Source organism: Rattus norvegicus, chromosome 3 (genome assembly GCF_036323735.1).
Source record: "Rattus norvegicus strain BN/NHsdMcwi chromosome 3, GRCr8, whole genome shotgun sequence".
In the NCBI taxonomy this organism is placed as follows: domain Eukaryota; kingdom Metazoa; phylum Chordata; class Mammalia; order Rodentia; family Muridae; genus Rattus; species Rattus norvegicus.
This window is the reverse complement of record NC_086021.1, coordinates 69,047,734-69,074,855: the sequence shown is the minus strand read 5'-3', so window position 1 is coordinate 69,074,855 and position 27,122 is coordinate 69,047,734. Positions and strand designations below refer to the sequence as shown.

At 39.8% G+C, this 27,122-nt stretch overlaps 1 protein-coding gene across 5 annotated transcripts in view; it reads left to right on the top strand.

Annotated features, from left to right (window-relative positions):
- Window positions 1-27,122, top strand: part of Fign (fidgetin, microtubule severing factor) — a 123,231-nt gene that overhangs the window by 94,293 nt on the left and 1,816 nt on the right. For 4 of the 5 annotated variants that reach the window (XM_008761890.4, XM_008761888.4, XM_063283273.1 and 1 more), the window contains exon 2: window positions 20,516-27,122. This exon is cut by the window's right edge and continues 1,816 nt beyond it. In XM_008761890.4, coding sequence (XP_008760112.1) covers window positions 20,524-22,770 — 2,247 coding nt within the window. In that variant the 5' untranslated portion in view covers window positions 20,516-20,523 and the 3' untranslated portion in view covers window positions 22,771-27,122. The remainder of the gene's footprint in view (window positions 1-20,515) is intronic. The other variant, NM_001106484.1, reaches the window with a different exon arrangement.

Here is a 27,122-nt window from a genome sequence, read left to right as displayed (position 1 = left end):
TAACGAATCTTCTATTAACACATTCATAGAGCAACCATGAAAGGGTTTTTATATCATGATCCTTAGGTCTGCACGACCATCATTTGCTTTTCCCCTTACTGTCTTTAGTGCCCTTGGAACATCAGAGAAACCTGTTAGTATTAATAGTTTTTAAAGAAAGTTGTTTTCCCTTGAAATAGGGATGTGTATAACATATAAAATAAATTTACCTAAGGCCCGACAAAAGAGAAGGAGTATGCAGGATTCAAACCTAGAATAATTCACACATACCCTCACCTTTAAGCCCACTGTGGTCAGACTAGCAAAACAAGATTTCAGCAGGGCCGATACTTGTGAAGAAAAAATACTTTTTATGGGGAAAGATTTTTAAAGGTATTTCCTCATGGTAAGAAAATTAATAATATCCTGTGAATAGTGTAAAAATGATTTCTGGAAACTAGGTAACATTCTCTATTTTCTCTAATTTCATTCTTCCAACAATTAAAAACATTGGATCTTTCTGTAATTCCACATTATTAAAATTCCCTGGAGAGACATGTGCTTTCCCTACATTGGGTAAATCGTCAACTACTTGGTAGAGTGTGCCTCGAAGTATTTCGTTAGTATGTGGGTAAAAACTTGGGCAGGTTGGAACATACCTGTTGATGAGACATTTTGTTTGTGTCTTTGTTTCTAAATGAGCACCTTACCACTTCCTAGAAATCATACTGTAATTGCTCACTAAAAATAGAAATAGACAAACATTTCACTGAAAATGAAGATTAGCTTGTCCTCTAGGTTTGGGTGGAGAAATATAGGAGAATATCACTTTTAAAACAGTATGAGCAACCTTAAGTCTTTTATCTGGATTCCTCCCATGCTTTAAAGCAAGCCATCTATTATAACATACTGTTAACTCCTTAGGTGCTGGTAGCAGTTTTGTAAGTTTAGACTAGTGAGTGATTTTAGATAGGAAGTGGTCTTCAGAACATACTTATTGTGGTGATACCTAGGTAAAAGCTAAGTGCATTTTTTTTCCTCTGTGAAATTGTGTCTTCCTCATAGCTGAGGCTGACTCCCGCCACTCGTTTTCCCTACTACACATCCTCAAGCTGCAGAAGGGTTTAATTTACCCTGGTGTAAAAGAGCGTCCTATCAACCCCCCTCTGGGATCCTCTTCATCAGTGGCCTCTGTCTTAACGAGAAGAGTTCTGCCATTGGAAAGGATGTCACAAGGATGTCACTTTCGAATTTGGAGCCTCCTTAACTACTGATACACATCATGCCATCCATCTTTGTTGTAACAAGTGACTCAGGATGGAGAGGGTCCAATCATCCACTCTATCAGAACTCTCATAGTCTAGTGTGAGTAATGTAAGTGCCAAAGGATGTTACCACTTGGAGCCAATGCCATCCTGTCACAACAGGTGCTAGGCACTTGGAACTCCCTGCACAAATAACACTGAAGCTCCTGCCATGACGGGCTCTTCTCAGGTCTACCTTCTGGACATTTCAAAATGTCCTGGGTTCTCCCAGCTTCTCACTAAGACAAAACGGCCACTGATGAAGAGCACACTGGGGAACTGATATGACATTTTGTTAAACCATGTGCTAAACCATTATGTAGTGAGCAAACAACTATTGAGGAAAAATGATTAGCATAAATCAGTCTTAGCCATGCAGACCACATAGTTCCAAATTTGAACCTAGCTTCCCCTGTGTTCCTGATATTGTAATTGTCATGTTTGTTTTAACTTTTTTTTTCAGTTTCTAACTTTGTAAATACTTCATAACTCTATCACATTAAAATACCATAAATATTTAGACAAAGATGGCATTGTTTCCCATACATTGTAATATATTTCTTAAAAAGGTATGGGTCATCTTAAAAGTTGAATGTCTTATTAAGTTAGTGTAATGGTAACTGCTACTCTTCACTCTTTTTGGTACAATATTTTCTAAAGAATGACTTTGTTAAGAGGGCCCATTTCTCTAGCATTGTTCTTGTCTGAGCAAAAGAATCATTCTGAATTATGGTTTCCTCGTGCTTTTCTATTTGTGGTGATGTATTCTTCTTGATGTCTTTCACCTTTACACTCCTCGTGTCCAGTGTGTGCACTTGACTGGAATTGGGATTATAGCAAAACCACTGTGGGAAAGAGCATGAATCTGCAGACAAGGCCAAAGAGAAGGAAATAATGCCAGCCTCCTAAATGTGTTTAGGGTAAGACAAAAAAGAACCTAAAAGGCTGTGCCACATACCCATGGTACCTTCTAGCACACTCTTTTCCCTCAGTCTTTGTCTGACACATGAAGTCTTGATTCTGCTTCTGTCTTACGAACACAACTTCATCCAACATCATTCATGCACCCCCATTCAGTTGTATAACTCATTTTTATTTCCCCCTCTTTTTCCTTCCCGTAGCCTAGAACCTAGGTTCACAAGGTTCCGAACGAGAGTGAGATAATAAATGTATTTAGCTATGTCGGCCTCAATTACTCAGTTCTACCTATAGCTAGAAAACAAGTAGAAAATGTACAGTCTGGTGGGTGTGGCTGTGCTTTGTGGAGACCCCAAATGCCAGGCTGAGTTTTGCTCTGTCATGCAGGGTAATGATGAAGACTTACGCATGTCCATAAAAACCTGTGATTCACTATTACCTCAAGAGCCCCCTTTACAAAGCTACTTAGTTTTCTTACTGTGTTTATGGGGGGAATTCCTCTGGCTAGTCATCTCACATTCTCAAAATTTATTTCTTCCATAATCAACTCATAATGACTTCTGACCACTTTGGAGGTCTGCCACTCTAGGTTTTCAGCTCTACATTCCTTAGTTCCTGATTTCCTTTTCAGTTCTACTTGGCTTCTCTACATACACAAACGAACACTCTGGCTTTGAAATATTTTTCTCTCGGTGTCTTTTACAGCAGCGTGTTCTTGCAGACTTCCTGGTTCTCATTGCCTACTCCTTAAATGTGGGTTTAAGTCAAGAGTCTGTTCTGATTCTCTACTGTGTTTCGTCTTTCCTCTGTTGCGTCCCCCATCACTTAGATTGGCGGGGTCTTTTCTACAGTACTTACAATGATATCCATCCCTCACCAGGATTAACTGGAACTCCCCGCAACTCCTCCAGCTACTCTTTGGCAGCCGACTCACACTTATTTCTGTCTTTACAATGGGGTCCATGCAATGCTCTTCATAGCCTTCACTGCTCTAATCTTAATTGATTAGCTTTTGCTTGGGACTGTATCTCTAAAGGTCTCCTTCGCTATCTCTCTGTTAAAGTGTAAGACCGTCTTCCATTTCTCTAATATCTGATCCTGTGTACTTTTTTTTCCCCCATATATTACTAAAGAGCAGACCAGGACCACACTGTATGTTGGCAGTCTCGTAGAGTCTGGATATTTAATTCCTTTGTCATTTCATGTCAAGCTTCCTGTCCACCCCCATCCCACCACAGGAGTAAATGCCCACTCCCATCCTGTCTCTAAATTATTATCAGGCTACACAGTTGCCGGGGAGTGTCAGAAACACTCCGCAGCACTTGTGACCTTTACTGAGTTTTCTCAGGCAAGAGCCCTGAGATTGTAATAAATTAAAATTTATTTGGCTTTCAAGGTATGCCTCACAATTAAGTGCTCCTTAGTCATAAAGTGTAGAATCACTTTTTGTTTGTTTACTCCTCTGAAGGTAAACTGTAAGTTCCAGTCATATAGGGAATTGTAATCCCCAGAATTTAGAAGATAAGGTCTCTCCTACACTAAGATTTAGATACTATGAATACTGCTGTTATCATATTTTAAACAGGTTAACCAACTCACACTGTTGACCCTATGCCTCTGTGTGTGTGTGTGTGTGTGTGTGTGTGTGTGTGTGTGTGTGTGTGTGCATGTGTACGTGCGTGCATGTAGGTAGAGGTGACAACATTCTTGTGCTGGTTCCCTGCTTGAATCATGTAGTATTGGGGGAAGGAGCTTAGGTTCTCATTGCTTGGTAGCAAGTCCATTTAAAGGCTGAGCCATCTGGCTGGCCCTAAAACTCCTTTTTTTCTAATAATATTTTTAGTGTTCATGTTGCAGAGACGCCAGGATGTTGCTTCTTCAGACTATAATTTTTGAGGTTTTCAATGTTGTCTCTGTTTTCTATTTTCTCATAATTGACAGGCTACACAAAAATTATAATGGGGAAATGGGAAGGAGACAAGATGTTCACTAGCCAACATGCCAGGATGGAGAGGGAGTAGGAGAGATCTAAGTCTGAGATGATTTAAAATCTATCTGAAAGAGACTGAATTCTCAGATGACATTTGTGGTTGACTGTCTGTCTGTCTCATGCAGATATATATGGAAAAACATTTGCTGTTAGCTTTTTTTAACACAGGAATTTCTAACTGGTCAAACTGAATAGTGGGCAAAAAAATCATGAGTCCAGTAGTAGACATTCTTAGTTCGTGAAATCTTTGCAGAATAACAATCCTTAATTCCTGTTGAAAATTGCAAGCTAAGTCTATGACTTTTCTATATCTTCAGACTGTTATCAAGTCTTACCACAAAAGGCTAAAAACACACATCCTCATTGTTCAAAATTGCTGCCTGGCCAAGGCAGCATCCAATTGCTACCTCCACCCTATTATTCATGATAGAACTCTTACTTGATTTACACACCACTAGATGGATTTGTATAGCAGTTTCAGTGTTAATATATATAGTTGTGTTCATGTATATAGTTGTGTTTCCTAGCTGTGCTCCATAACTTAGAAATTAAAACCAAGGTATTTTATACCAGCTTTCCACAACCCTGTGTTAAATCTGATAAAGTACATATTCAGTAGTTTCTCTATGCCTAATAAAACTCCATAATTAAAAATAAATCTTTATCATTACAAGTTTTTTTTTTAGAACTCACCAAAAGAATGATCTTCATCCCTGGTATTGTTACTATTGTTGTGTTACTGTTTCCACACCTGAAAGACTCTTAGATATGATCATAAAAAGCTATAATCTGGTAACAAGGGAGTAGCTCAGCATGTACAACCGTAGTTTCTATCTTGCAAAACGACAACAACAAAGAAGCTGCTTTATAGGGCATGTGTTACATTTCCAAAAATCATTCATAAGTGGCTCATGGATGAAGTCATTCGAGGTCATCAGAAGGTACTCCAAAGGCACTAAAGGGATCCCTCTCTTAGTTTTTGTCTGTTGCATACTCTAGCTTGGAATCATTTAAGTGAGCAAGATGATTTCCTAAGTTTCATATGCTGGTTTATGCTTTTCTGGTTGTGAATATGAACTCAGTCAAGACCTAAGGAAGATTTTTTGTTTGGGAGGGTATATGATTTCACTCAAGAATGAGATGGTTTCTTTCCAACTTTGAACTGCAAAGAATGTGTTCCACAAAATCAGATGAAACAAGTCATTAACTCAAGTCTGGAGTCTCATGATCCCATCAGTTCAGAAAGACAAAATCAGTAATGGAGCCTGATTTGCTCTAGTTAGGACTCATGGAGTTCGTGAGGTTGGGAGAAAGAGAGAGGGAGATTTTCTGTAAAACCATAATCCAGTAATGGAATCCATCTGAACATAATCTCACGGGTGGGTGTCAACTGTTACTGGGTATTCTCTCATTTCCCATCTTTATGAATTTTTTTCAGAATACCTAAGATACTGTTTCTGTTTCATTGAGTCATCTCTTGGGGAGCTGTTAGTAAGCAAAAGATATTTTATCTTATTATATGAGAACTGTGTTTCATGAATTTATATTAAAGTACCTTCTTGGCATATTACTAATGTTCTTTTAGGAAAAATTCAGCTTCTGTGTATGTAATTATAAAGCATAAGGTTATAACTTGGGATGTACTCATAGAATAAACAGTGTTATTTCTCTAACCATATACAAACATATTTACCATATCCATCATTGTGAATAGAACTAACTCCTCTCCTTAGAGGTGGGTGCAAAATCTCCTCTTCAAAAAAACAAAAACAAAAACAAAAACAAACAAACAAACAAAAAAACCCAATCTAAATCCCATGACCCCCCTTGCTGTATATAAATAATAAATAGTCATTACAGTCTTTTAATATTTACAGCCTAGTTAGTACTGCTGCAAATCAGGAAGAAATCAAGGAGTAAAAAAATATGTTCAAATTTAAAGAATGCAACCTAGTTGATAATATCTAATAAAGTACTATGTTATTTGTATCTGTTAACACAAAAGGTTGACATTTCTTCAACTACTCCCTTCAGAATATCATTTTCTATATTTTGCCTTAGTAGAGGTGACTTTTTTTCCTTATAATTATCATAACACATTTGTGTCTGGGATAACTTATTGCGATTTGTCATAATCAAATGATAGGAAGACATTTTGTAAGGTGCAGAGATGCTGATGTGGAAAGGCTAGTCCCAATTATCAGCTATAAAATCCTGGGTTATCATCTGTTAGCAAATCCCCAGTTGAAAACCTTTCACCAGGTTGGGACCAGCCTAAAATTTTCTGTACAATGAATATAATTCAGCACTAATAGAAGATGACTGTAATTTAACATACATTTAAAATAGAAAGAATAAGATTATTGCAATAAATCTAACATCACAAGCAACCAATCCAAGGAGCTTAATTATGACACTACTAAATGTGAAAATCTATTCAGTGCTAGGAACGCTTTTCACATTACATTCACGCTAAAGATTGGCTGTTAAGAGCTCATTACTGGTGTTTCTCTAAAGAGTGGTTTATTAAACACAGTTACCTAATAAGCATCTTTGGTGGCGCAAATTGCTGAAAACAGTAATGAGTCTGATTAGACTTCATTTCAATTACGACAGCTTGTCTAAGAAAAAAAATACTCGGTACGTATACATGTATGCTTGTGTGTGTCTATGCATGTGCTTGTGAGTGTGTGTGTGAGTGTGTGTGAGTGTGTGTGTGTGTGTGTGTGTGTGTGCGCGCGCGCGCATGTGTGTTTAAATGTGTGTGCATGGCGAGGGGCACACTGTGTTCTAGTGTTTAAAAAAGAAAAGCCCCAGGTTTTCTTTCCTTAGTCTTTCACTAAGGAAGAAAGACTTGTCCAAGTCATCATTTAATTTGCACACTGGAAAGCTGGATGAACAAATGAGTCACAGTCTTGTTTGCTTAAAAACAGCAATGGCTTTGCTGACGAATGCATCTGGATAAGGTCAACTTTTGTTCTTCTCAAGGTTTTCTCCTTCCTCTTACCCTCCCCCCCCTTTCTTGGTAATAAACAGTGTTAAAGAGAGTAGAAGCTTATAATCCTGATTCATCCCTGATTATTTTTGTGGAGGTTGTTCAAAGACTCACCTTTCAACTGTGTTTAGTCCGGGAACTGACTGTGTAAGCGCACACCACAAATTATCAGTCTCATTTTGAATTGTAATGGACAGATAGGAAAGGAAAGAACAAATTTTATGGGTGCGCACCAGTATTTCATAAAGCATGCCAAAATACGTGTGGGCGACCAAACTTTATTTTTAATTTTTAAAAGTATGCTATTTAGCTGCATTTTACAGCTAACTTCTTATTAAACCATGCCTGGAATTTTACTACTAAAATTGAATAAAAATTTCTTAATGTAAAAAAGCCTTTAAGTAATTAGGCTGTCATCGTTGTCCTCTGGATTCTCTAGTAATGTTTTAATGCTTCTGAGATCTATAGCAAGGGATGCAAGCCACTACTTCATGACATTCTTTAATAGATTCCTTAAAAGTATAATCTAGCTTGACACTGAGCTGGATAAAATAATTCCTGTGGCAATGTATAAAAATAATAAATGGATGATGTGGAAGCATTAAATACAAAAGAAGGCGCCATAAAACACTTACCTGGAAAATCTTCACAACTTAGATAAGTAATCAGGGAATAGGCATGGATTAAACATAAAATATAAATGGAGTCAGGATCCTTTCCTATGGTCACTCTGTTGGTTGTTTAAAGGATTTTCTAAAAGGCAAAGCACTTCCAGGCGGATCAGTTCAGCAATTAGAGAGATGCCAAAGGACATATGATTCATCAGGAAGTCTATGGGCTGTTTATTAAAAAGAACACTTTATATAAAAAAAAGCACAACCTAGATCTAATTAACAAGTGTATACCAGTTCAATGACATTGTTGGTATTTTTGCTTTTTGTTTGCTCTTCAGGATCCCAGACACAGCATCCTGAACCCTGGGAGTGCTTGCATTGCTACGATACCCACCTTACCCAGTTATAACTTTTAATGAATGCATTTTGCTTATTGTGTAAACTCAGTTCTTTCCCCAAGTCACTTGTTTCTCAATTAAAGAAGCGAATATCCGTAATGTATCTCGAGATCACCAATAAGATTTGGTTTAATAAATGTGTTCCTTCTTGAGGCTTTTGGTCTTGTTTAAGTCACGTGTAATAAATGCATAGATAAAAAATTAAGTAACGCTTACTCTGATAAAAATTATGATGTGCACAGCCCATGTTAGTTAAATAATACATAATGTGTTCTATGAGGCCGAGGTGAAGTTCAGCTTCATAACATGTGCTTAGCATGCACAAGACTTTGGATTCCATGCCCAACACCTAACCCCCAAACACTCTCAAAAGGTCATTAGAATGTCTTATGGGGTCCAAAATAATCTATTGTAAGTGTATTAAATCATAGGTTAATTTCAGCATGAAAGCAATCATTAAAATCCTTTTTGATTTCTTTTTTACTTCCAGTTTCTTTTTTGCCTTTTCAAATCATCACCTATGTGCATGTGTGGTAGCATATATACAAACACGCATACACACCAACCTATATTTTAACCTCTGTGTAGCCAATTTGTGTCAATTGAGTAGTTTTGGGTAGATGCTGACTTTTCTGTTGCTTAGAGAATTTGTGTGAATTAGATTTGAAAAATTTTAAAAATTGGAAAAGTGGAAAAAGAAGAGGCGTGGTTTGAGCATGGGGGAGGAGGTGGTGCCTGGCTTATTCTTGTAACACAAGCAACTATAACTTTATTTGTTCATTAAAATTTACTGGAAATGCCCCTATTCCTAAAGTCATTGAGAAACGAATATGTATCTATAATTAAACATGTTAGTAACACTGCTCATTATCATTACAATAGTTTAGACCATAAGGAAGTTATCTTCATCATTGTTTTAAATTTACTTAAAACAACTTTATTTTCAACTTTTGAGTAGAGACCTTTAAGCCAGAAGAAGGCTGGATTGTAAGTATGGAACTGGACTTCAATTCATCACCATGAGTTGATCACCCATTTCATTGATTCAGTCAAAGCCTAGACTCCTTTCAAAAGCATAACAATGTCTTCCATCATCACAATGTCTTAAATTCCATTGTCCAAAAAAACACAATCAAGGACAGGAGAGAGAGGGCTCAATATGCAAAGTTGCCTCCTATTATTTAAGCATGATGGCTGGAACTTTGATTCCTCAGCTCTTGCATAAAAAACCCATCTGGCAGTGAGGTAATTGCACAAAAAGTGAGCTCCACATTTAGTGAGAACTAGGGTGTCATAGAGGAAGATATTCAAAGTCAACTTCTGGCCTCTCTGTGTGTGCGAACAGGAGATCGCACACACATGGGTCTCACACACACACAGAGAGAGAGAGAGAGAGAGAGAGAGAGAGAGACAGACAGACACGGAGAGAGACAGAGACACAGACAGAGTCAAAGACAGAGAAAACTAGTGTCATTCCTAATATTAGCATTTTCCAGTGGGTTAACTTTATGAAGCTTACTCGAGGATGGGAAACACCCCACCCACTATGTTGAAGACACTGCCCCTCTCCTGCTACCGTCTCATCATGCAGTGTTCCATACCTTGACCAGTGAGTAAGCCAACACCACCAATGGTTGGCCTTTCATTCACACTGCACTTTCGTTAGCCAGAAATTAGAGCACTGCAAAGGGAGGCAGAGGTCCTGTGCAGTTCACCACACCAGAATAGGGCAGTGTGCTAACACTGTCAAGGTAATGGAACCCAGGTCCTGTGAGGAAGCCACACCTGTAGACCCTCGCTTAGAGCAGTGTGGTCTAAAACAGTGTGTCTCTATGCATCCTCCCACATGGAAAAATAACAGTACTAGACTTACCAGAACTCATTTCTTATGTAGCTTTTCCTATTGCTTTCAGATCAAAGGTATTTTCTTCAGGCTGGATTAAATTATCCACAGGTCCCTGGAGTGAAGAACACTGAATTAATGCACTGTATCACCAAGTCCTCACTGCAGCTTATTTTTTCCGAAGACACAATATTCTGTACTACATTAAAAATTAATGTACAGTTTACCAAAAAAAGAAGACAGTGCATAAATAATCTAAACAAATTTTGTGTGTGGTTCCAGAATTTAAACTCACCTAAAGAGATTTTAAGGAAAATGGTTGAAGGGCTATAGTTTAATATATAAACTATATTTTTACTTCCTTTTCTAATAAGAGAACTATCAGTCTCATATAAGCAGCCTTACCTTGTTTGTTCCATAAAAAGTTTCTTTTAACAATGAAATTCAATAGGAATACAGAAATGATAATGGATGCCAATTTCATCTCTGGCAAGACTGCAGTATATTTGGGCATTCTAAATTTGTTAATTGCACGTATCGTTTTGCTATCTTGGGCATGAATGGAGCTCAGTTTAAATATAATTAAAGTGGGGTTTGGAGAGCTGAATCACTTGTTAAGAGCACTTGGTACTTTTTCACAGGACCCAGGTTCAATTGCAAGCACCCACATGGTGACAGTCGAGTCGCCATGTTCCAGGGACGAGATATCATGGGCCCTCTCTGGGTACCAGGCACACATGCGATGTACAAACATACAATCAGGCAAAACACCTGCACAAATAAATTATTTTCTAAATAAGTAAATATAGCTAAGTCAAGCACTGAACTTAGATGTTTCAAATAAAGGGCACGTGTGCAAGTGAATGTGTTCAATTAGTTATATGTGCAGGCTGTGGTTGACATGACAATTAAGGGCCATGGATGAGGAAGTGAACAGCAAGCCTGGATTGTGTCATCAGAGTACAAATGTATATCATATATAAGCATGGTACTTCCCCAGTCAGCAGTAATAGCCTCAGACCCATAATGGCGAGAATTAGAAACACTGCAAAGTCCATTTTTAAAAGAAATACTTACCCTTAGTAATATGTAATACGTTGGGTATCCATGTTGTTGTTCTAGGCTGGATTCCATGAATGTGGCATGGGGCTCTCTGGTTGTGTTAACCCCATTTACTCTGCATGCTACAGCTCACCTGTTATTTACACACATAAGAGGATTGATTCTGCAGAACAAGGGGAGTGCTCCGTTGTGACACAGAACATACATATTCATTAGCTTCGGCAGTCCCTATGGACGTATGTGCTATGTCCTGATGATCTTTGGATGACAAACAGAACCGGAGGAAGGGTAGATAGCCTTAATGGATTGAAAAACATACATGGGAAAAGAGAAGAGACAGCATGAGGAATGAGAGTCTGTAAAGGGACAACTTTAAAGGTTAACTACGAAGCACTCTTGTAACTGATTATAAATTGCCTAAAATTCAGAAGGAGCAAAAGCAGGGCCAGCCCTCTTACCTTGGGCTCTTTCTTGTGTGTGAGTCGGTGGCAGCTGGCACTAGCTGCTCAGAATCACAGTCTGAATTGCTTTTCTGTGCTCGGCCATAAGTGGATACACAGGCATTTAACATTGCGAATTACTCTAGGTTGGACACAGGGTGTGGCCCCGGCTTATGTTTGCTTTTGTTACTATTATTATTAATTATTGTTCATTATTGTTCGGGACTTTGTTATAATCTAAAAATCAATTAGAAGAACTTGCCCCTTCTCACACAGAAAAACATGTCAAATTTTTAGTTTAAAACTTTATAGGTTTTGTGTAAATATTTAGTTAATTAGTTTGATTACTGGAAATTATTTATTTCTGAGTTACTTTAAGCCATATGATATGATAAACCGACTGCATATTGAATGTGAAGCCTGTGGTATCGGCACTCTGTTCTTTGGCATATTTTTCTTTGTCTAAGTGTTTGCTTACCTCTTTCGCATTGTTTCTTATTGATTTATCTATTGTTTCTTTTGAGACCGTCTGTTGCTATATAGTTCTGGCTGGCCTGGAACTCACTATGTAGACCAGGCTGGCGCCAACTTGCAGTGAACCTCCTGTCTCCTCCTCCTGAGTTCCATATTAAAAATAATGACCCATTAGTCCCACACACACTAAGGTTCCTCCTTGGTTTGCAGGAGGGGCAAATAGTCACCATTTCATTTAGCCATGATCTTAGGAGTGAACATTTTCTTTGTGTAGCCAGAATTTAATGCATTTGAGGGAGTCTAATTCAAATCATGAGTTATCTACAAGTTAAATTTAAGAACGAGATACGTGCCACCCTAGCCCAAATTATTATGGCTGTAATGAACACAGGCTCTTAATAACCCCGAAATAATGACCTGTGAAACAAGCTCTGTCACCCCGATGTGATCTGTCTCTTTGGGGGTGCCTTAACCTCATGAATGTTGGACTAAGGCTGATGCAGTTGGCTATTAAATCACGCATTTCTCTGTGATGTCAGAATCCACAGCACGTTAAAGGGGGGATATTAAGAATGATGGAGGTGGAGTGAGAGAAACAGCGAGAAATAATTTCTGAGAACCAATGCCATGGGAAAACTGAATGTATAATCACGGACCCGGTTTCTGAAGGTGCCATTACCCACCACTGCACATTGTCGTCCATCCAATGGCTGTGGGTCAAGACAAACACCATCAGTCAAGTTTCTGGTGCTCTGATTAGTAGGGCAAGGATTTTTTTTGTATTAAATTAAATTAAATTGGATTTTTTCCCTCCAAAAGTGACTACATTAAAGAAAAAATTAGTTTGGGACCAAAAATCCAAAACCTTTTGAACTAATAGGGCTTGTTACTTTTCAAGAAAACCCACTCCATTTTAAACAAAACTAGAGCTTTTGAAGCTCTACATACCACGGTCATGATTTCACCCTGGCTCTGTGGCCTGATACCTATAAATATGCCTGATGTGGATTCTTGCAAAGTGTGAGGATGGAAGGGGTGTGGTATCCACCGTGGAAGCTGTTCTGCAGGTTGGGCACACAGCTAGAAGAGCAGAGTGAAGTGCTTCCTCCCTACACCAGTCTCAAAGGGAAACTGGATATAAGGTTATTGTTGTTTTCTTCTGTGGTTTCTTTTTTTTTTTCTCATGAACTTTTTCCCTATGAACTTGGCTGTGTATAGAGATTCTGTGCTGGAGAAAATTAAACACGAGTTTGTTAAACTGCATGTTGACTTGCCTATGAGGCTATATTTCTGTCAGAGGGCGAAGCAACCGAACTAGGTTTATCCAGAAAGCCCGCTAGTCAGAAGTTGCTCCATATCGAGAAGGCCAGTTAGCGAGAAGTTGCTCCAATGGCTTTGAAAAGGACTGTCTCATACAAATAGAGTGGGATTAGAGAGTGTTTCAAAACGATTGCAATCCGAAGTGTTGAGGTGTGGAACTGACATAAGGAGAGAAAATGGCAGTATCAGTAAATAATTAATACACAGTACCTCGGTTTGAGACTACAGATTAAAATTGGCCATTTGTTTTCAGCCCCCTCTCCCTCCTCACATGGAGAAGGAAACAACATGAAAACTAAGGAAAATGGTACGAAAGCTGTTGATTTATTTTTGAGACCTGTGTGCCACTCAGCGTAGACTTGAACTGGTCATTCTCCTGCTGCCATTTACCATGCACTGGAGTTTCAGACCTAATCCCCTGCACCCAGCTAGCAGTTTGAATCTTGACCCCTTTTTGATTAAGGCAGTCCTGCACCTTGTTTAGCTGAGTATCAAAGAATGTCTATATCTTCCTTGTAACAACATCCACACTGGAAATTGTCATTTTCGGTGACCGTCTTGATTTTTTTTTAAGGCGGGGAATAGTTTTACTTTTTTTTCCCTGTCCCGGTCTTATTATTTTGTGTTTTAAACATCTACAGCATTTTTAAAATAAAAACGCCAAGGGATGTTTTTATGTCTCATACTTGGGAAATATTTTCACAAAAGCTTATTACTATAAGTAGTCTCGACTGCAGACTAAAAAAGGTGTGGCCCTCACCTGTACATTCTTATAGCAAAGTTAAGCCAAGTGAGCTCAGGCAACCCTTCCAAAGTAGGGCCATATAAATAACTAGCAGGGCTAGAATCTTTTTTTAATATGTTGTGTGTGTGTGTGTGTGTGTGTGTGTGTGTATGTTTGTGTGTGTGTGTATGTTTGTGTGTGTGTGTGTTTGTGTGTGTGTTTGTGTGTGTGTATGTGTGTTTGTGCGTGTGTGTTTGTTTGTGTGTGTATGTGTGTTTGTGTGTGTGTGTTTGTTTGTGTGTGTGTGTGTTTGTGTGTGTATGTGTGTGTATGTGTGTTTGTTTGTGTGTGTGTGTTTGTTTGTGTGTGTGTTTGTGTGTGTGTGTATGTGTGTGTATGTCTATATGTGTGTATGTGTATATGTGTGTGTGTATGTGTGTGTATGTGTGTTTGTTTTTGTGTGTGTGTTTGTTTGTGTGTGGGGGGTGTGTGTGTATGTGTGTGTGTATGTGTGCGTATGTGTGTTTGTTTTTGTGTGTGTGTGTTTTTGTGTGTGTGTGTGTGTGTGTGTGTGTGTGTGTGTGTGTGTGTAGAAGACAATTTTTAGAGTCAGTTCTCTCCTTCCACCTATACTTGGAATTCAGGGTTGGACTTAGTCCATAATATTTGTCAGAAGCATCTTTATCTTGAGCCACTTTGCTGGTCTTAGATCTCTCATCTTTAATGTGGAGAGCTTCCTTCAGTATCTTTCTACTCCAACATCCTAGTAGTGATTCAAACTAAAACTCTTTGGTATACAAAACAGTCTCCAAACGATGAGCACACAATAAATGGAATTCCAATCTGGAAGAGGGGCAATTCTATTTGGACTGGGATATCTTACAAATATATTAATCTCCTAAAACGAGTCTACTTTTAAGAAATTTACTATATAATGTTAAGAAAAAACAAAGCAAAAATTCCTTTGATTTAGATTCCTTATAGAGCCCCAAGGTTTTAAATATTGAATATTCTCAACTTGTGCACAAAATAAATTTGAGAAATTCTATATAGCATTCTTACTACAAGATAGTATGTGTTCTCTGGAACCAGGTACAGATGAAATTCCCTGTGCTTCTCCTCTACCGTTTCCTAACTTTTACATTGTATTTTAAGCCCAGCAGAACTTAGGAAATGGTGTGAGGTGTTTTCCAGATCAAATGGGTCATGCTGGTCTCTTTGCTGCTGAAGATGCGTAGAGGAAGGGAAAGAGCTGCAGAATCTGACCGAACACTGCGCCTGCGCCCCACTCCCTTGAAGAAAGGCGATGAGGAGATATCACACAGAGCAGAGCTGGAGTCTGGAGCCGGGAAGTTTGCAGCCCCTCTCTGTGAAGGCTCTTCCTCACTAAAGCTGTATTTTAGGCCAGTGGATTTGATTCTCTGTACTTAAAACCTTGAGCCTTCCGTGTACTGGCGCTGACATTCCCAGTGCAAGGGATGATGAATTTGCTATATCAGCAGACCGTGGAAGCTCTAAACCCTCATAATTACTCTTGTTTATTCCAGCAGCTATGCTTTGTACAAATATTTTGATAAATATTGTAGTATGATTCTTTTAAGTAGTTTTTAAAAAATGTAATGCGAGGGTCAGCGTACAGTCACCTGCAGAACATAAAGGGAATGCTAACACACAGATAGTACAGGGACCCAAGAGCAAGCCCTCTCTACACCTATAAGGTGTGCCTTGTGTCCTTACCCTTAGGAGTCTAAAGAAACAGACCATTGAAAGGTCCTCCGCAGGTAGTGCCTTATGGGAACGTAGCCGAGCTCTCCACACCCGGAACAGTTGAATCCCACAAGTGTAGTAAGGTTGGCCACTAAGTGCTTCCAGGTACATCTTCCAGCAATGTATGCTAAGAGGTCGATTCTAGGAGACATACGCTTTGTTTTTCTTCTAATTCTCTCCCTTTTCTAAGTATTATTCTTTTCACTTTTGCTGTGTATTTTTTTTTCTTTTAACTTTTGAAACTGAGCCAGAACCTTAGGCATTTTTGTTATTTGGTTTTCCAAACTAATTAAAGACCGAGATGAAAGCTACAGGGCAACTGGTGTCTAGGTACTCAGTTCCAAAGTGGTTGGTAATGTGAAGAACGGCAACTGTCATTCAAATCCCCACTCTGCTATGTATGACAAAGGGATGAACATTTAGATGATCCTGTGGTAAGAACAGGAGAACAGAAACGCTCAGAGATTTACCATGATATCTGCTATCGGTAGGTGACATTTCTGATAAATCGTCAATAACTTTCTTAATTATTTTAAAACATATGTAAATTTTCTTCACCACAAACTGTGCCAGCTGTGGTAAGAATTTTCTAATCTTTTACAAAATAAAAATTGACATTTTGCAAAATTTTTAAATTATCTATAAAATCTATAGCTTTCCCCCCTATATTTTATTGGAGGGGGGAGGAGAAAAACTGTATGTGAGACAAGATATCCCTATGTAGCCCAGGCTATCCTCTTATTCCTCCCAAATGCTAGAATTAAAGGTATAGGCCAAGACATCCGACTATTTTCTGATTTTTGTCTTTATTGTACTATGCATGATACTGCTAAAAGTCAGTGGGAATTATTGTTCTGAAGACGAGTTTCTAAAGTGTAAAATGGCATCATTCTTGGGTTTTTTCTTTTTTATGTTCTAAGGAAAAAATCACATCAAAGCTTTTTGTCCTTTTCTTTTCTTCAACTCATCTCGTTTCTTCAGTACCAGGTGAGGTGGCAGAAGCCTTCTGCTCTCACAGGCAACAGTGATGCAGTCAAGTGGGGCACTAGATACCTTTGTTCAAAGAACATTTGGCGCCACATTTTTCTTCCACTTTGTCACCACCAGTAAACAAGATCAACAACAGCAATGCCTGTGGTCCCCCCACCCCCGACACCTAATGTTAAGATTCAGGCACTGGTGAACCGGCTCTTGATGTTCTCAAGGCCCCATCAGACTCCTCAACACTCACTCCTGGGCATCTCACTGATACCAGGATCCAGGTTATGGTTAATGATTACGTTTGCTTTCAGAAAACATTGGTGCTTCCAGGGCTCTCCCGGAAGAAAAGAACACTCCTTTTCCTTCAGACTAAACGGAACTCAGACTTTCCTTTCCCATGTTTGCTAAGGATATTGTTTATGCATCAGTAGGTCAATTTTCAGTTACCTCAACAAACATAGCCAATCCAGTAGCCATCCCAATGAGTTATTTTGATGGATAGGATCTTTGCTTAATTTCAGATGAAATATAAATGTTTAAAAATTCAATTAGTTTTGCTACATTAAAACTGCACAGAAATACCCAGTTTAAGTGGGCAATCTATTTTGTTCAAAAGTGCATATAGGCTTATCGCTTAAAGCAATGGAAACATGTTAAAATCATGTTTGCATTTTATAAGTGATTAATTTATAAGAAAACCTTGCTTAAACCAAGACAGACAGAGAGGCCCTGCCTTCCTTTTTTTTTGTTTTTTCATTGTTCACTTTTTATTAAAGGTTATTTCTTTCTCTCATGGTTATTAACTAATTCCAACAAGACATAATCTCAACTAACTGGAAGGAAGCTGAATCCTTTCATTCTGTGTGCTTGCATGTGCATGTATGTATACTAACATGCACAGGTTTGCACTTGCCTATGCACACAGTATACGGCATTGCTGTGACTTCTAAATTATTTTTGAGATACGTCTTCGTGTTTCTTCCTTATCAATCTATTAATATGCCCATAGGACCATGTGTGTTCTCATCTTTAATACTCAATATTTTCAGGTTTTTTTAAGAGGGAAAAAAATCCTAATAGAAATTACTTGAAAATAATCATGGGATTAATGAATGTGTAGGCCTTTTAGCTCTACGCTGCCGTCACATTGATATTCTCTCCTTTTTGTTAGGCTTGGAGTAAATCCCTTGACACTCGAAGAATTTAGATACTGATTACTTGCGATTGGTTCCCGGTGATTTGCCCTTAATAATTTCCAGTTGAGTCTAATGAAAGTATGATTCCTGAAAAGCCGCTTCATTAAAATTGCATCTTTTCCCCCCCTTCAAGTGTAGTTTCAGTCATGTCACCCACTTTGTGGTGTATTTTTCTCCTCTTAAAAAGTAATGACTGAGAAAGCAGAAACAATTAGGAGAATCACTTTACTTCTTCCTAGAGCTCTGCTCACCCCCCACCTCGTTCTCCGAGTGGGAGAATAAAGGTGTTCTTCTTCAGGGTTCACAATATTAATCTCCAAATTGATGTCATTGTCTTAAAGTGTACATAGTCTTAAACGAACATATACGAGTATTTGTAGTAAAGCGAGGAGTACATTGCATGTACAAAGGAGCTAAGATCTTTAGTATTTTTACTAAACACACATAGAAAGGCTGATTAACTTATACTTATGCAGCATTCAAACTTAATTTCACTGAGTTAGTGATTTGCAAATGAATATCTGCATGGATCCCTTTTAAAAATCCAAATGCAAATGAGTACAACGGCAGTAAAATATATTTGCAAATGAATCCTGTTGCTTTATTCATTTATTGTGTAATTACTGCAATCCTTCCCACCTTGTTTTCAGTATTTCTTAATCATTAAGTCGGAAGCATGACAGCAGTGCCAGCCCTGGCATGATTCTCTTTGACTAAAACCTTGTAAATTAACACAATTAGCACAGCATCCTCCTGCTAATTAACTTCCACTGTCTGGTGCAGTGGTTTTGCAAACAAGGAAGACGGAGTCAGAAGGGAATCAACATGCCATTCTGTTACCAAACTGTGTGCTCTGTTCAGTTTAGCTCGGCGAGTCGAAGCTGGCCATGTCAAAAGCCAGAGTCAGGCAGTGAGGAGCTGAAGTGGGTGGGGGAGGAGAACAGAAAGGGATAGGAGCTGTCAACACTGCTTGGGGAATTCAGAAGGGAACGGATGCCACAGATGCCTCATTTAGACCAGGCCTTCTTATCAAGGATTCTCTGCCAGAGGGCACGAGATGGTTTGCAAAATTCACTTTAGGTAATACAAAAGAGATTAAGGAGGGCATCTTAATACGGCTGTAGCAGAATAGGAAGTGTTCATTCCAAGTGAGCAGAGATTGGAGTTAAGATGAGCAGGCACTGAAAAAAAAATAGAACACGGTTCCAGCACTCTTTGCTAACTAACTATATGAAAGCCTCAATGGCACATCTTAAATAAGTCGCTTTAGCCACTACCTCTGTGATAGGAGAAGCAGCTAATTTCCCAAGGTCTTTCAAAAGTTATCCTTTAAAACGACTGTCTGATTCTAATACCTGAGTGTTTTCTCTTGAGTAAGAAAATACTCATTTCAGGGTTACTACAGAGTCACTGGCTTCACTTAGCAACCTAGCAGATGATAGGTTTACTCCTGTGACCTCATCGATGAGATGTACTCTTCCACATTCTGCCACACATGGCTTACTATAAAAATGTAAGGGGTTGGAATCCAGATTCTCCACTCTTTCCATCCCTTCTTGCTCTTCCTTTCTCTTTTTCTCATACATATATTCTCCCCTCCTCTTTTGGTATCGCAGTCTATCCGGGGAGGAGGATTATCAGAGGAGCAGGGAGAACAACACAAGAAGCCCGACAGACAAGAGATGCTTGTGCCTTTTTTTTTTCCAGACTCAACAACAGAACTGAGAGGCAGAAAGGAGCCAGTTGTAATTCATACCGAGTTGTAGGCGTTGTGCGATGAGAGCGGTGGAGCGCTGCCTGAGAGATTGCTTTGCTGCACTCCACGAAGCAGATTGGAAACTGTCGTGCACCACTTTAGATGAGAGTTGGATTATGGAATGACCTGCTATGTCTGTGTCATATTGTTCTGTGCAGGGAGCATTATACTGTGCTAACTAGGTGTTCAGGACCAAATAAGAGAGGTAGCCTAGATGCGATCTGTCAGCTGTGTCTCATTTTTATACTGCTAAAATATAAAACAGAAACTGATGGGAAAAGCCAGAATAACTAGGTGGCATACGTGTTAACAGTACTGCATGCTGGATATTAAAATGTATGTATGTGTTTTATTGCAAAGAACCATGATTGAATTATATTTTGACAGAATTGTTTATATATACATATATATATATGAATGTGCATATATGTGTGAGATATATATATATATTCCATGTTATTTTTTGGGGGGGGGTTGACAGCAATAAGGCTCCTTTATCTTCTTTTTTAATGTGGTTTCCTATCGAGTTTTGTTTTACATTGGATTGATCTTTTTTGCAGGGTTTAATGTCTCCCCATTTTGAGGAATTCATATCATAGAGATCACAATATGTGTTACAGCCTGGGAAGATTCGTATCCCTGCCCATATCTTTAATAGAAGATAATAAATAGCAAATGTAGTGGCGGGTGGGGAGCTTCAAGTGTTCCGATGAATACCTGAGTAAATTTACTATCTTTCACCTCAACTCCTTAGGCTTGAAGATGCAGTGGACGCCGGAGCATGCCCAGTGGCCAGAACAGCACTTTGATATCACCTCGACTACTCGGTCTCCCGCCCACAAAGTTGAAGCCTATAGAGGTCATTTGCAACGCACCTACCAGTATGCCTGGGCGAATGATGACATATCTGCTCTGACTGCATCCAACCTTCTGAAAAAATATGCAGAGAAATATTCTGGCATTTTGGAAGGTCCCGTAGACCGACCTGTACTCAGCAATTATTCAGACACACCGTCGGGACTAGTGAATGGTCGGAAAAATGATAGCGAACCCTGGCAGTCTTCCTTGAATTCAGAAGCCGTTTATCCTATGAACTGTGTTCCGGATGTCATCACCGCCAGCAAAGCTGGTGTCAGTTCAGCCCTCCCTCCAGTAGATGTCTCGGCAAGTATAGGAAGCTCCCCTGGGGTGGCCAGCAACCTGACAGAACCAAGTTACTCAAGTAGTACCTGTGGAAGCCACACAGTACCTAGTCTTCATGCGGGGCTCCCGTCTCAGGAATATGCTCCAGGATACAACGGATCGTATTTGCATTCTACTTACAGCAGCCAGCCCACACCTGCACTTCCTTCGCCTCATCCATCCCCGTTGCATAGCTCTGGGCTCCTGCAGCCACCACCCCCTCCTCCTCCTCCACCCGCCCTGGTCCCAGGCTACAATGGGACTTCCAATCTCTCCAGTTACAGCTATCCCTCTGCTAGCTATCCTCCTCAGACTGCCGTGGGGTCTGGGTACAGCCCTGGTGGAGCACCCCCTCCTCCTTCCGCCTACCTGCCTTCAGGAATTCCTGCGCCCACCCCTTTGCCCCCCACTACTGTTCCTGGCTACACCTACCAAGGTCATGGTTTGACACCCATCGCACCCTCTGCTCTGACCAACAGTTCGGCAAGTTCTCTCAAAAGGAAAGCTTTCTATATGGCAGGGCAAGGAGACATGGACTCCAGTTACGGAAATTACAGCTATGGCCAACAGAGATCAACGCAGAGTCCTATGTACCGAATGCCCGACAACAGCATTTCAAACTCGAATCGGGGGAATGGCTTTGACAGAAATGCTGAAACATCATCCTTAGCATTTAAGCCAACAAAGCAGCTGATGCCCTCTGAGCAGCAAAGGAAATTCAGCAGCCAGTCCAGTAGGGCTCTGACCCCTCCTTCCTATAGTACTGCTAAAAATTCATTGGGATCAAGATCGAGTGAATCCTTTGGGAAGTATACGTCGCCAGTCATGAGTGAGCACGGGGACGACCATCGGCAGCTCCTCGCTCATCCAATACAAGGTCCGGGACTCCGTGCAGCTACCTCATCCAACCACTCCGTGGACGAGCAACTGAAGAATACTGACACGCACCTCATTGACCTGGTCACCAATGAGATCATCACCCAAGGACCTCCTGTGGACTGGAGCGACATAGCTGGTCTTGACCTGGTGAAGGCGGTTATTAAGGAGGAGGTTTTGTGGCCAGTGTTGAGGTCAGATGCGTTCAGTGGGCTGACAGCCTTACCTAGGAGCATCCTTCTCTTTGGACCTCGGGGTACAGGCAAAACACTATTGGGCAGATGCATAGCCAGTCAGCTGGGGGCCACGTTTTTCAAAATTGCTGGTTCCGGACTCGTTGCAAAGTGGCTAGGAGAAGCGGAGAAAATTATCCACGCCTCTTTTCTTGTGGCCAGGTGTCGCCAGCCCTCGGTGATTTTTGTTAGTGACATTGACATGCTTCTCTCCTCTCAAGTGAGTGAGGAACACAGTCCAGTGAGTCGGATGAGAACCGAATTTCTGATGCAGCTGGACACTGTACTGACTTCGGCTGAGGACCAAATCGTAGTCATTTGTGCCACCAGTAAACCAGAAGAAATAGACGAATCTCTCCGGAGGTACTTCATGAAAAGACTTTTAATCCCACTTCCTGACAGCACAGCGAGGCACCAGATAATAGTACAACTGCTCTCACAGCACAATTACTGTCTCAATGACAAGGAGTTTGCACTGCTCGTCCAGCGCACAGAAGGCTTTTCTGGACTAGACGTGGCTCATTTGTGCCAGGAAGCAGCAGTGGGTCCTCTCCATGCTATGCCAGCTACAGACCTTTCAGCCATTATGCCCAGCCAGTTAAGGCCCATTACATATCAAGACTTTGAAAATGCATTCTGCAAGATTCAGCCTAGCATATCTCAAAAAGAGCTTGATATGTATGTTGAATGGAACAAAATGTTTGGTTGCAGTCAGTGATAACATCTTTAAAAAAATGTAATGAATGTTGGCACACACATAAAACCTGCTCCATAGGGAATAGAGCCCCTTTCCAGTAGTGTTTCAATGGCTAAGGGTACTGGGGAAGACAACGATTATGTTGCATCTTTAGAGTCAGGGGTAGCTTTGGAGGAAGCAGGCCTCAGATGAGAGCCTGTGATTTGGAAGCCCCAGCTGACAGAAAGCATATACAATGTGGATGCTCAGATCGGTTCAAGCTAGACAACGCTCACCGAGAAGCAAGGTGCAAGCGTGTTGATTTCAGAAGGACATGAACCTCGTGTGTTGATTCCATTCTGCTGTTCTCGAGATTTAGTTGCTGTCAAGTGCCTGGAGTGGTACTTTATTTTTTTGTTTGCCTCACAATTACATTGGTGGCATGTGCTAATATAAAGAGCTTTAACTTCAAACATTATTGGACTAAAGAGATGAACGGTTGTGTTACAACAGAAAACCAGATTTTTTTGGCCATTTTAAGAGCAACAGTATTCCTCAATCCTGTCTGTTCTGCAGTGTTAGCTAAGAACAGGTAAAACAGGGTAACGGTAATCTGGACCTTAATTTCTGCAGTTCATTTCTTTTAATGTTCTTGTCTGCAAAAACTCAGGAAAGTGATTGTGATTTGTACAGTACCTCAAAGGAATGTGTTAAAAGCACTATGTACTGCTGAGAGTAATAGGGTAGGCTTCAATGTTACTTTATATTAAAATGTATGTTTACCTCAACAATTGGAGAATAGCAAGGAAAATTACTTTGAATGTATCCAGAAAAAGAAAAGAAAAATACTGAAGTGTGATACAACTGAATATTTAAGGTTTAAAAGTAGAGGTGGAAGGATTTTTTTAAAAGTTTTCTTACTAATTATGGGGAATTATTAACCAGAGCAGAACAGTTACTGAAGAGTTCTTGATGCATTGCTCTCCTTGAGGATTAAGCGGAAATGTTCATAGAAGTTACACTGGTTAATTGAAAAGCTATGTCTTCAGTTCGTGTTGGTGTTTAGAGCAGTCAGCTGCAGACCTGTTTAAAATCCTGAAAGTGACAGAACCTACAAACTATAACTGCCTTCTACTGCCGTGGTGGTGGTGGAGGAGGTGGTGGTGGTGTTTTGGAAGCTCTCTCTTAAACTGCTAGGGAAAGCATCTCTTCTATTCACTCAGAGTTTCTAGGCTTGCAGAGCTGTTTCACAGAAAGCAGAGGATAGAACCAAATCAAACATGCAAACTTTAAAAAAAAAAAAAAAGCAACCAACCACATGTCTCGGCAGAGAACCCCCACTCGTCCCCTCTCCCATGCCTCACCTAGACTTCACTCTTCAGAGTGCACTTTCGCTTCTCATCTTCAACCCCCCTCCCCACCCCCTCCCCCTCACCCCCGGCTGTAGAGCTACGTTCATTTCTACCTCAGTTCCGTTACGTTTCTTTTGGAAAGTCAAGTGAGAAGTTAGACGTGGACATGTATACCACAGTAGAGCTTGCCAAATGTGGAGACTTTCGTGTCCTGTTGTGTTTTCTTTCATCTTTTGTCTGCTTTCCCAGTACCCCAGTCTTTATGCGTTCTTTCACCTCTGAGGACTACCACACGGCATTCGGCATACGTGGCGTTTCTTACTCACCCCGCACCTCTTCTGCTCCTGCTTCACCAGGTCGTTCCTTGTCTTCTGTAATGCAGTATGTGCAAATTTCCATTGACAGCTGGCTGAACGTCACCAATGTCTCTCACTGTCACAGTGCAGGACAAAGCTTTCCACAGCCACTGCCTGTGCAGAATCAGAGCAGCCTAGCATTTTGAATGTATTTTCCTGTTTTTTCCCCCTCCTTTTCTTTTCCTTTCTTTCACTCTTTCTTCCTTACTTTTTGTGTTTTATTTTGTTTGAATTTAGAGATACAGTAATTGTTGCAAAGCACTGGCATTTTTTGTGTATTCAATAAGTGATGTACATTTTAAAGGTAACTTTAAATAAATACAATGACAGCCCCATGAAAGGTCTTTCTGTTATTTTTTCCCTTCTTTTTTTTTCTGAGCTCATCTGCAAATTAATTCTCTGAAACACTTAACACAGAGAAATTGAATGAGAAAATGAACTCGTGGTATTTCAAAAATTTTGTGATATTTGACCTGTAATCTCTCATTTTTCCTGTTGCTAAAACTGAGCAAATGAACTAGAATTTAATGCACTATGAACATCTATCAACTAACACTGTTCCAAAATATATCCCATATTTCAAAAGCAGTGCCTTTCATTGAGGATACACAAATGGCAATACTACTTAGATATCCCCACTGCTCCTTGCAAGTGAATAAACGCTATAGTCATAGTTCGGATCTACCCTGTGCACTGCCCATGGTAAGGTGATTCTACCGTCCACTAACTTGTGTGCCCATATTGATCTCATTCACAAGTTTACTCTCTGAGCAGTACTGACCCATCTTCTCTATTTAGAGGTCGCACCTCATTTCCAACAATATGCTGTGCTCACTAATAAAGTGAAAAATAAAAACATCTGGCAAGTTTGGACAAACCAAATCCTCTTTAGTCAACTTTCAAGAACCCAGTATTAACCCACATTGTTTGTTGTGTGGTTTGCGGGACTTAATGCCAAATATATGAGATGACAATTGTGCTTTGTTCTCACAATACTGATAATAAACTGAAGTCATACAAGTTGGCTGATAGCTTTAAATGGCTTTAAATTAGTTTGAGATATGAATGACTTAAACATTAGTTTGAGATATGAGTGGTCTGAGATCCATGCATTTAGCAGAAGCTTGAAATTACATGTAATTTTCACTTAGCCTAGCCAGGCCTAGAATTATCTGTTAGCAAGCCAGGCAAGTTGAAGAAATGAAACACACTCCACGTGACAGCAGTGTGAAAACTCCCGTGGACTATCGTAATCAGGATGTCTTTCTCTGACCATCTATTTGAGAGCTTGGCGTAGAAGAAGTTCCAGATCTCTAGAAGTGAGCATGGAGAATCAGCCCTAGAACCAATAGGTAACTCTTGGCTTAGAATGTGAGGGAGGCTCCTAATGAGTGTAAGGTAGTGAACCAGTCAAGCTTTTCCAGTTGAGGGAGGAGATTCAGCCAGCCTCCTTTACAACCCTTAATTCCCTTCTTCACAACTGTAATAACATTTCCCACAGGGATGAAAAGGAGAAGGGGGAAACTACTTCAGGAAAAGGATCAATGGAAATTCAAGAGGTAGTTCATAGCGGGTTTGTATGAGACACAAGTGGAAATACTCTATACTTCTGGCTTGTTTCTCTCCAACATATTTAGGACATTAGTGACAATGTGGAGAACTTTGCTGACTGAGCTGGTCAATGGAATGTGAAGGCAGTATACTTTAAAGCTATTTACTTTCCCACAGAATGTTTATCTATTAGTCAGTTTGTATTCTACTCAAATGCAGATAGACGGGTATAATGTTTTCTTGCGCATTTGAAACCTATCAAGGAGAAAATAAACCATTCCACTAAAATACATAGGCCAAACACCATCTGGACAAGTGATAAAAGCTTTCCAGAGGCTATACTAAATGCAAGGTCAATTTACATGGGCTGCAGAGCACTTGGCTATGCAGTTTTGAAGTGTATACTCCCCCCCCAAAAAAAATCCAAATTAATTCTTGCAATAGGTCATTGTAAATTTAAATATATTTCTGAGTTGAAAAGGTTGGTTTAAAGGCATTTAGAATCTCTTTCTCTGAAAATATATCCAACCTCAAGCGGAAGGGTATTTCTGTACGCCAACTCTCGGGTTTCTTAGCAAGAATTGGGAATCCTGATTATTAAGTCCATATTACAGAGTGGAAGGCACATAGTTTATAGAACTATTGAGGCCACTAAGGTTCTAATATATATAAATATAAGTATAAGTATAATTAGTGTATGTGTATGTGTGTGTATGAGTGTGCCGTTTCAACCACCACCTATTTGAACTTTAAAATGAACCCATTCTTTTTTTTACATTATCTAGAGGCAACTGCTTTCTTTCCTTTTTCCTATGTGCCAAAATACACATGACTACTTCAAAATTCTGTTTCAATATCACTTTTTTTTCCTTAAGAAAAGTAAAAACATTCAGTTTTGAATCATCGGCTGATTTAATGAAACACATTTGCAAACACAAAGCTATTAGGATTTCAGAATTCACAACCAGCTATACTTGTGACTAACCAACACACGAACTAAAGCTCACAGTCTGCTTAAGACCTTTGGTTGACATTCGATTTTGAACCTGCCAGATGCATTTGTGTGAACCAGGGATCCTGCATCTTTAATGAACAAGTCTCTCCTCTTTCCCCTGTTTTTAAATACAACACAAGT